Source organism: Myotis brandtii, unplaced genomic scaffold (assembly GCF_000412655.1).
Source record: "Myotis brandtii unplaced genomic scaffold, ASM41265v1 scaffold879, whole genome shotgun sequence".
Classification (NCBI taxonomy): Eukaryota; Metazoa; Chordata; class Mammalia; order Chiroptera; family Vespertilionidae; genus Myotis; species Myotis brandtii.
Genome location: NW_005371595.1, coordinates 441,733 through 453,096, shown reverse-complemented (window position 1 = coordinate 453,096; position 11,364 = coordinate 441,733). Strand labels below are relative to the sequence as shown.

At 46.1% G+C, this 11,364-nt stretch overlaps 1 protein-coding gene across 1 annotated transcript in view; it reads left to right on the top strand.

Annotated features, from left to right (window-relative positions):
* Positions 1 to 6: 6 nt before the first annotated feature.
* Positions 7 to 11,364, top strand: part of MERTK (MER proto-oncogene, tyrosine kinase) — a 104,462-nt gene continuing 93,104 nt past the window's right edge. Inside the window, exon 1 of the mRNA XM_014532311.1 lies at positions 7 to 108. Within this exon, the coding sequence (XP_014387797.1) occupies positions 33 to 108 (76 nt within the window). The 5' untranslated portion in view covers positions 7 to 32. The remainder of the gene's footprint in view (positions 109 to 11,364) is intronic.

Below are 11,364 nucleotides of genomic sequence, written 5' to 3'. Positions count from 1 at the left end.
TTGAAAAGAATTTCCAGACCCGCGGCCCGGGGATGGGGCGGGCCCGGCTGCTGCTGCTGCTGCCGCTGCCGCTGTCTTGGCTCTTCGTCCCTGGGCTTCCCAGAAGGAGTGAGTGCACGGGACCGGGGTCTGGGGGAGGGGGCAGGTGGAGCCGGGGAACGCGAGGGTCCGGGGAGGAGGTTGATGTTGGGAGTTCCGGAGGGGGCGCGGGGCGGCGGGAGGTCAGGGGCAGGATAGGGGTGCGTCCCCCCTGCTGGGCAGGTTTGCAAACACTCACTCCCCCAACCTCCCCACTAAGGGCTGGTGCGCGGAGCAGAGTGCAGGTCTCGCAGTAGCCCAGAGTCAGGGCGCCTGGATGGGCCGTGTAGGCGCGTCCGATGGAACCGGCGGGGGCCACCGAGGGCCCCCTTTCCTCCGGGAGGAGGTCACGCTCTGTGCTGTGAGTTCCCAAGTTTTCCGCCCAGAGGACCGCGCTGGCCCCGCGCTGGCAGGAGCTCTGGGGACCGCACACCCACATCCCGAGGGACTCGCGCCCACTGACGAGCAGGCTGCGGAGTTGGGGTCGCTGTTTGGGCGCGTGGACTAAGGCGGGACCTGGGATGGTTGGCGCTCAGGCTGCTCCCACTGGGCCCTCATGGGCAGTACCAGCACCCCTCTGCAGGACACGCTGGCGGTGCGGCGCCAGGAGAAAGGGGAGCATTCCCTACCCCTGTTATTGGGGGAGAGGGGCTCCAGTGCTTGGACAGCGTGTAGGTTTATCCCAGCTCTGCCAGGTGTGCGCACGGGTATTCCAGGGCGGACGCTGGCTGGATGGGCACAGGCCGGTCTGCGGGGCCGGTTCTGCACCCATAGCTGGTTCACGGGTGAGGGGGGTGAGCAGGTTAGAAGTCTGGTTGCTGATCCAATCCTGGAAGCAGGGGGAAACTTAACCAGGCCTCACCAAAAAGACAAAGGGGAGGTGGGGGGGGGGGGGGAGAAAGGTATGCTAAATAAACACACCCCAGGCATTTTTCCTTGGCTAAACTATTTCCATCCAGCCTGTGGGTTTGTTTGTTTGTTTGTTTGTTTTACCATGAATACGGCTGAGTAGTTTTCACCTATTAGAGTAAAAGGTGTGTTGTTGTTGTTTTAAGAATACCAAGTTACAGTTAAGCAATTTACTTAAAACTTTTTCCTTTTGAGGTTGTGTGTGTGTGTGTGTGTGTGTGTGTGTGTGTGTGTGTGTGTGTGTGTGAAAGCTCAGTTGGTCAAATGAAAAATTCTTAAGCAGTGCCTCCTTTTGCACATTAAATTACATGGAAGCACTTTATAATTTGGGGCAATTTGAAACAAACATCAAAGAACTAAAACATGCCTGTTCTCCACCCCCCTAACCCTCAAAAAATTCCTCGGCATTTCTGCCAGACCCATTTTTCATAATCCGCCAATCTGTTATATTTTTCTGCTAGTGAGGGGTGGCCATAAATAGTCTTGGAGGTAATGTGGTGAAAAGTATGGGAAAGATAGTTTTGGTGTAAGATACTGAAAAATTGTGTTTTTCTTTTTCTAAATTTTAAAAAAGCTGTAATAAAAAACGTTTGTAGTTGACAGTCAGCTTTAGTCAGATAAACATGCAAGGACTGCTAAAATCCATCCAGTAGTGCCCGTCTGGTGTGGGTTGGGCGTCACCTATGAACCAGGAGGTCATTCCTGGTCAGGGCACGTGCCTGGTGGCAGGCTGGATCCCCAGTAGGGGTTGGGGGGGACTTGCTGGAGGCAGCCAATCAAGGATTCTCTTTCATCATTGATGTTTCTCTCTCCCCCTTCCTCTATGAAATCAATAAATATATTTTTTAAATTAATCTTAAAAAAATCAACCCAGTAGGAAGAATGAAAAATGTCTCCAATTTTTCTTTTTCTACCCTTTGCTTCTTTTCTTGAATTTGCCTGGGAGATGTCTGATAGTGTTCAGCTTACCTTGTGAAAAGCTTTAAGCAGTGGTTCTCAACCTTCCTAATGCCGCGACCCTTTAATACAGTTCCTCATGTTGTGGTGACCCCCAACCATAAAATTATTTTCGTTGCTACTTCATAACTGTAATTTTGCTACTGTTATGAATCGTAATGTAAATATCTGATATATAGGATGTATTTTCATTGTTACAAATTGAACATAATTAAAGCATAGTGATTAATCACAAAAACAATATGTAATTATATATGTGTTTTCCGATGGTCTTAGGCGACCCCTGTGAAAGGGTCGTTCGACCCCCAAAGGGGTCGGGACCCACAGGTTGAGAACCGCTGGCTTAAAGGGTGGGATTCTCGCTGGCAGAATTCGAGCAGAAGTAAGAGTGCTGTGCGAAGAGATTAAAAATGGAAATTAAAGTCTCAGTCTAGCTTTAAGATTTTCATTTTGCCCATTGTGGATCTAAGTGGTTTGTGTAGTGAGACAGGAGGAGACCGGTGGACTGTGTATGTAGGTGCTACACTGTAGAAGAATGGATAATTAACACCTTCCCATCACTTTAATCCAGGAATCCTCCCACCTCCATACATACAAATACCATCCCTCCAAGCCACAGAGAAGCAGAAGTGAAACTGCTGACCCAGGGGCATTTCAGTCCTTCCTGCCTGAGAGTCTCTAGTGGGGGTGCTAGTGAGCAGCAAAACCACCCAAATGAGTGGTTTGGTACTGGGAGAGGATAAAGGAGAAATAGAAGTGGGTAACAGTGAGGGCACAGCCAGGACCTGGCCCCTGACGAGGCTGTATATGCAGCTAAACTCAACCTTCAGAACAAATTGGGCTTTAAAACCTCTTAAATTGTAGTGTTAACCTTCCAAACTGATGCTGTAACATACAACCTATAGTCAACATTTTCCCAGGGAGAATTTTAATTTGTCCCATTGCTCTTGGCCTTCATAACAATAGCTTCAAGTGTTTTTTTGGAAGTAAGCAGTGCATATGTCACAAATAAATAATTTATAGAAAATTATTCTGATCCACTTTTTAAAAATGGATTTTGAGAGAGCCAGAGAAACAGAAACATCAATCGGTTGCCTCCCTCACATGCCCTGACCAGGGGGTTGAACATGAAACCTGGATATATGCCCTGAATGGGAATCGAACCCGCCACTTTTTGGTGGACAAGACGACGCTACAACCAACTGAGCCACACCGGTCAGGGCCTGATCCACTTTCTTAAAGTGCTGAATGGAACACATTTATTTTTTATATTAACAATAACTATGTTTTTCCATCATATTTTTATTTTATTTATAATATTTTTATTGATTTCAGAGAGGAAGGTTGAGGGAGAAGGAGAGAGCGATAGAAACATCAGTGATGAGAGAGAATCATTGATCAGCTGCCTCCTGCACGCCCCACACTGGGGATCGAGCCCGAAACCCAGGCATGTGCCCTGACCGGGAATGGAACCATGACCTCCTGGTTCATAGGTCAATGCTCAACCACTGAGCCACACCGGCCGGGCTTCGATCGTAATTTTAGAAATAATTTTCAGATAATCCTAGGAGCAGGGCCAGTGAGTTAGTATCCGGAGTTGGTTCTGAAGAGGTTGACTCTTTTCATGCCTGTGAATAGGGAACCTGCTGCCCGCTGGTCAAGCTGAGCCAGGGCCTTGGTGTAAACGGGTCCCTCCTCACCTGCAAAGAGTAGCAGCCACTTCCCATATAATAGCCAGAATGAGATCTGAAGATGAGTCTGACTGTTGGTCCTTGGTGAGAATCCTCAGGGGGCTTTTCACTCCTTCCCAGGGTTTGCAAGGATCTCACTCCTGTGGACTCTTTTCCAGTTACTCCCTCTTGTTCAGGATGCTTCGGTCACAGTGTCTCCTTCCTAGGGCGTCTGCAGTGGACGTGCCTGCCCTCTGGGCGAATCTTTCCCCTGATCACTGCTTGCTGGCTCCTTCTGGTTTAGGTTTCAGCTCAGAGCTTGTGCTGAAGAGGCCTTCCCTCACTCCCTCCCCAGCCAGTCATCTCTCTCTCTCTCTCTCTCTCTCTCTCATTTTTAATTTCCTAATGACGCTTCTCACCACCTGATGGTGGATGGCAGATGCCTAGCCCATCGCAGGTGCTCAGTGGGTGACTGTCTGGATAATGTCCAGGGCCAGGCCTCCCTGTCTCTCTCTCCCTACTGACTTCCCAGAAGCACAATTGTTGCAGCTCCCGTGCCCTTTTTGGTGTGGAGGGTCTTGGTTGATGGAAAAATCACCTTCAATTTCACTGTGATATCAAAGCAGTTTCATTACTAGAAATGTTAGGACATCTAGAGAAGATAGATTTTTGGATTCTGTTATCACCAATATGGCAATGTTAGCCTATTTTATATTCTCACGACTATTCCAACTGGGAAAAAAGTCAAAAGCTGCTGTTTTAATGTTGAAAACGCAGATTTAACAGCACCTCCCCAGGAGCACGTTGCCCCGTGCTCAGGTGGTGGCCCTGAGTGCCTTACCTTTGGCCCATCGTCACAGGTTCAGTCTTAACCCAGAGCACAAGGCTGTGCTTACTGTGCATCTCAGCAGGAGGTTAATGGTCATAAAAACGGACAAAAGCCTTTGGCCTGGAATGAAGTGCTTAACAGGGTCTTGGCTCAGGATCTGAGTAGTCAGCGAGCCTGCTCAGTCCTGCCTGGCCAGCCTCAGTTTTCTCTCTGGTCAGGGGGACTCTTAATTTTTCATGGAATTGTGAGGAGGATGAAGTGAGCTAATGGCATGCAGTAAGTCCTCCAAAAATATTAACTGTTATTACCAATGGCTTCTTCCATTATTCTGAGCTCAAATTTTGGGGTAATTGTTTTTCCTGGACAGCCAGTGTTGCAGGGGGGTGGGGTTGTTTTCTCAGTGAAATGCATCCTAAATTGCACCTTGAACTGTGAGGGTTCCCTGTGGGGCGGGGCTGTGGGGTGTGGGTCCTGACTTCTGAGTCCCGGCTGTGCTCTTCAGGATTTGGTTTCCCGGGGGTTCCCGTGCAGGACCCACCCTTGGCCTGCCCTGCCCGCTCCTGCCCTGCCGCCCCCTTACCTTCACTGGCTGGATTCAGACTTAACTCCGTCCAGGAATAGCTTCCCGTCATGTGCTTCTCTGCAAGGTTAACTCTACTCTCCCACACAACTCTGCCAACGTGGGTGTGGTTTTTGAGTGTAAACATCCAGATAATTATTATTATTATTATTTTTTTTACCCGCGCAAACCAGGTTTTTCAAGTGAAGTCTTCTGGCTGCAATGGATGGAAAATGTGACTTTGTTTCTTAGATCAGCCTCTGGGCACCTGCCTGGTGTGTGTGCCTGTTGTGTTGTGTGCCAACGCGCCCTCCTGACCGGATACTTCCTGTGGGTGGCAGGTGTGAGCAGGCATCCAGGGGTACCTGGGGAAGCCCTGACCCTGCCTCTCGCACTCTGGGCATCTGCTGACCCCTGGCAGGAAGGGAGCCTGCTTCCTTTATCCTTTCCTTGTCCGGGCCCCCTGTGTCCAGCAGGCAATGGTTGGGAATCCCACAGGATCTTGGGCCAGAGTACTGAGGGGACCCGCCACCCCCACTTCCTCCCTCGGCGGAGGCCTGAGTTGGCTTCTCCTGAACTGTGGCTGTGGAACGGCGGCTGTTGAAAGCACGTGTGGAAGAGTCTTGACCGCAGCCAAGGCCCAGGTCTTCCCGCTTCTGTGAGTCCGGACAGCCGGGCAGCCCTCCATGGTAGCTGTGTCATTCCCACGCTCTGGGCCTCTTTTCACAGCTGGACCCAGTGGGCCCCGGCCGCAGGTCCCAGGCTTTAAAGAGATAAAGAGAGGGTGATCATGTCCTCAACGTTTCACTGAGAAACCTACACTCAATTCTAAAGCATTTTATTTCATCCTTTTGCCCATTTCATCCACCATCAATGCTTCTTTCTTTACTTAATGGTAAAATGGATTTTCCGTGAGCCTTGGGGTGGCAGGGGTGGGGAAGGAAAAAGGGTAGGGGAGACGAGGGAGGGAAAGAGAGAAACAGATGTTGACTTTATTTTGGGACAAGGTCATATAAGAAAATGGTTACACCAAAAGCTAAGAATATTTGAGAGACTTCTGGAAAAAGCCCAGTCCATATCCCAGTGCGTGGGGTTTCTTAGGCTCTTGTGTTTCCCCTTGTCCTCAGTCATTAGTGGTGTCTTTTGGGGATTTCTTAGTCGGTCCCTTCACAGGTGCTTGCCTAGCGTCTGCTGAGCCACCTCAGGCCCCAGCAAGGTCAGGTCACAGGTGGTGCCTGTGCTGGCTCCCCCGGGAGGGCCCGTCCTCAGGCCTGAGGTCTCAGGTTGGCACTGACAATCAGGCAAATGGGACAGACCTGTTCTTTTGGGGGGAGAGGTGTTCAGGTACCTCCACATTGGGAATGGTGGACACCTTAGACTTTGCCTTAGCTGCCGCCTGGCCTCTGGTGAGACACAGGGGAAGCCTTGTTTTGGGGGAGAAGGGATTGTTTTGCTGTTTTAAGCCTTCAGGCTTGTTAAAGCTGCTAGTAGACTGGCCTCATTATGGTTTTGGAAAATGATCCTTTTTACAAGTCAGAACAGGCTGTCTTGGAGGAGAATATTAGAACAGGGACGCAGACTCCCTGAATGTTGTTTTCTGTCCGGGCTGACCGCTGACTGCACGCACGGCCAGCTGATCCATATTCATGGCACCCAGTTCAGCTGCATCTGTAGGCGGGTTTCCACTTGCCCCTGGCTGGCTGCCCCCATACAGGAAGGGGAAGGAGCCTGTGAGCCCTTTTATAGTTCTGTCATGTGATTTGCAGATTTGTGGATGAAAACAATGTTCTTTAAAAGTCTTGGAGCAGCCCTGGCTAGTGGCTCAGCTGGTGGGAGTGTCAAACGTGGTGGGTTTGATTCCTGGTCAGGCTGCATACCTAGGTTGTGGGTTCTATCCCCGGTGGGAGCATATACCGATCAATATTCCTCTCCCTTTCTCTCTCTAAATTCAATTTAAAAAAAGAAAAAAACAGCCAATGTGGCTCAGTGGTTAAGTGTCAGCCCATTCACCAGGAGGAGTGCAGGCTGATCTCTAATAAAAAAAATCAATAAAAAGGTTTAGAGCAAATAAAAAAAAAAAGGAAGCTTATTAGGATTCGCATTAAATCGGAAGCATTCGTTTAAGACAATGGTTCTCAACCTTCTGGCCCTTTAAATACAGTTCCTCATGTTGTGACCCAACCATAAAATTATTTTCGTTGCTACTTCATAACTGTAATGTTGCTACTGTTATGAATTGTAATGTAAATATCTGATTTGCAGGATGGTCTTAGGCGACCCCTGTGAAAGGGTCGTTTGAAATGCCAAAGGGGTCACGACCCACAGGTTGAGAACCGCTGGTTTAAGAAAAAGAACCATTTTGGAAGTACAGAAATGTACATCCTCATCCCAGTTTTGATGTTAGCTGGGAGGACAAGGAGAAAGTCAGCTAGGAAGTACACCCCGGACCTGTGGACTCAGGGCTTGGGGTGCACATCTCGTTACCCTCCACAGATCCAGTTGCATCTGATTCTTGAGGGGTGGGGAGCCTCTACCCCTTCCCCGTCAGAGCTGGCACTGAGGGTAGGAATAAGGTAGTTACATTTATCTAAGGACTGTGGCAAGTCCTAGACCCGGGTGACATCTGTAGGGTGGGACGGTTCCTCAAGCCAAGCGCCCTCAGGATTTTTGGACCAACAGGTGGCAGGAAGGTTGAGGACTCTCACGTGAGCCACTCAGGGAGGGATCCCACCATTGTTACCTGGAGGCCAACCAGTAAACATAAAAGCCTCACTTTCTCTCTTTACCTTTACGTTTTGTCTTTCTCACCTACTCCTTTTCTTTATATTCAAGCCTTTTTATAAAATATTTAGAATACGTCTTCTCGGGAGAAGTGTCTGTTCAGGTCCTCTGCCCATTTTTTAAATTGGATTGTTTGTTTGGTGCTGAGTTGTGTGAGGTTTTTTTAAAAAATATATTTTATTGATTTTTTACAGAGAGGAAGGGAGAGGGATAGAGAGTTAGAAACATCGATGAGAGAGAAACACCGATCAGCTGCCTCCTGCACACTCCCCACTGGGGATGTGCCGGCAACCAAGGTACATGCCCTTGACCGGAATTGAACCTGGGACCCTTGAGTCCGCAGGCTGACGCTTTATCCACTGAGCCAAACCGGTTAGGGCTGTGTGAGTTTTTTTAAAATATCTTTTTGATATTAACCCCTTCTCAGAGCTGAATATCTTTAAATATCTTCTCCCATTCAGTTGGTTGCCATTTTGTTTTGTTGGCAGATTCCTTTGCTGTGCAGAAGCTTTTTAGTTTGATATAGTCCCATTCATTTATTTTTGCTTGCTTTATCTTCCCTTGCCTTTGAGGTCATAAAATCTTGTCTAAGACCAAGGTTCATAAAATCTTGTCTAAGACCAAGGTCCATATGTTTAGTACCTATGTATTCTTCTACATAATTTATTGTTTCAGTTCTTATATTTAGGTCTTTGATCCATTTTGAGTTAATTTTTGTATATGGGGACAAACTGTAGTCTAATTTCTTTTTTTTTTTTTTTTTGCATGTGGCTCTCCAGTTTTCCCAGTACCATTTATTGAAGAGGCTTTCATTTCTCTATTATATGTGTTTGGCTCCTTTGTAAAACATTATTTGCCCATAAACATGTGGATTTATATCTGGGCTCTCAATTCTGTTTTATTGGCCTGGTGTCTGTTTTTCAGCCAATATGCTGTTTGATTATCATTGCTTTGTAGTTTGAAGTTAGGGAGTGTGATACCTCCGGGTTTGTTATTTTTTCTCAGGTTTGCTTTGGCTATTCAGGGTGTTGCATCATTTCATACAAATCTGATGATTTTTTTGTTCAGTTTCTTTAAAAAATGTCATTTGGGCTCTGGCTGGGTGGCTCAGTTGGTTGGAGTGTCGTCCCATGCACCAAAAAAGATTGCGCAATCGATTCCCAGTCAGGATACATACCTAGGTTTCAGGTTCGATCCCAGGTCAGGGAGTGTACTGGAGGCAACTGATCGATGTTTTTCGTTCACACATCAATGTCTCTCTCTCTTTCCCTCCCTTCCTCCCTCTCCCTTCTTCTCTTCTAAAATCAATCAGGTGAGGATTTAAAAAATGTCGTTTGGATTTTGATGGGGATTACATTAAATCTGTATATTGCTTGGGTAATATGGCGATTTTAATTATATGGATTCTTTTAATCCATGAACACAGAATATTTTTCCATTTTATTGTGTCTTTTTGTAAATATTTTTTATTGCTTTCAGAGAGGCAGGGAGAGGGAGAGAGATAGAAACATCAATGATGAGAGAGACTCATTTTTAGGCTGACTCCTGCTCAATGTACCAGAGTAAAGAGATGCAAAATGGGGATTGAGCCCACAACCCAGGCATGTGCCCTGACCGGGAATCGAACCGTGACCTCCTGGTTCATAGGTCGAAGCTCAACCACTGAGCCACGCCGGCAGAGCATATTGTGTCTTTTTCAATCTCTTTTAATAATGCTTTGTAGTTTTCAGTGTATAGGTCCTTCACATCTTTTAAGTTTATTCCTAGATATTTTATTCTTCTTGTAATTGCAAAGGGAATTTTATTTGATTTTCTGAAATTTCATTGTTAGTATATAGCAGTGATGATGAACCTATGACGCGTGTCAGAGGTGACACGCGAACTCATTTTTTTGGTTGATTTTTCTTTGTTAAATGGCATTTAAATATATAAAATAAATATCAAAAATATAAATCTTTGTTTTACCATGGTTGCAAATATCAAAAAATTTCTATATGTGACACGGCACCAGAGTTAAGTTAGGGTTTTTCAAAATGCTGACACGCCGAGTTCAAAAGGTTCGCCATCACTGGTATATAGGAATGGAGTGAATTTTTTAAAAATTGATTTTATAAACTACAACTTTACTGTATTTATTGTTTCTAATAGTTTTTTGGAGGTGGTGTTTTTAGGGTTTTCTATATAAAGAATTATGTCATCTGCAAAAAGTGACACTTTTATTCCCAGTGTGGATGCCTTTTATTTCTCTTGCCTGATTGCTCTGGCTAGGACTTCCAGTGCTAGGTTGAATAAGAGTGTGAGAGTGGACACCCTTGTCTTGCTCCTGGCCATCGAGGAAAAGCGTTGAGGTGTTCACCATGGAGTGTGATATTAGCTGAGGTTGTTGACGAGCATTATTTTCAAGTTATTTGTCCTTGCGTATTTTCTGCCCAGTTCTTTGATCGGTTGTTGAGAGAGAGATGTTGGGTGTCTCCAACTATAATCGTTTTTTTGTTGTTGTTTTGTTTTTTCGTTCAATCCTATCAGTTTCAGCGTCACATATTTTGCATCTCTTTACTCTGGTACATATAGTCATCCCGTAGTATCCATGGGGGATTGGTTTTAGGACTGCCCCTCCCTTAGTATGCTGAAATGCATGGATGCTCAAGTCCTTTATATTAAGTGATGTAGCATCTGCATATAATCTCCACACATCATCTCTTATACTTTATTTATTTTTATTTTTTAATCTTTACCTGAGGATATTTTTTCCACTTCTCTTTAGAGAGAATGGAAGGGAGGTGGGGAGGGAGGGAGAGAGAGACACATCGGTAGGTTGCACGCACCCTGACAGCAGGTGGGAAGTGAACCCACAACCCAGGTACATGCTCTTGACCTAGACTTGAACCAAGACTCTTTGGTGGGCAGCCAATGCTCCAAACATTGAGCAACACCAGCCAGGGTATCCCATATACTTGAAATCATCTCTATATTACTTACAATACCTAACACAATGCAAATGCTATGCAAATACTTCTTATACTGTGTTATTTAGGGAATAATGAGAAAAAAACAGTCTGTACATGTTCAGTACAGATGCAACCATCATAGGTCTAACTACATAGTACGTGTCAGCAGCAAGGGACCTTTTTTTTCTCCCTGAATATTTTTAGTTCGCAGTCGGTTGAATGTATGGATACTATACCCACAGATACAGAGGGCTGGCTGTATTCATTTAACTGCTATTTCTTATTGGTAGATTGGCTGTTTTATCATTATGTAATGTGCCTTTCTATCTCTGGTAATTTTCTTTACTTTGAAAACTACTTTATCTGATATTAATATAGCCATCCTGCTTTCTTTTGATGAATGGTTACATGATATCTTTTTCTATGCTTTTGCGTTCAACTTGCCTATCATCATCTACACTAATAAAAGAGAAACATGGTAATTAGCGTACGACCGCTACCCTTCCCATTGCCTAATCAGCATATCCTTATGCAAATTAACTGTCAGCCAAGATGGCAGCCGGCAGCCATGCGCTGAAGCGAACAGGGAGGCTTGCTTGCTCCAGTGACAGCGGACTCCAACGTTCCCCGCCT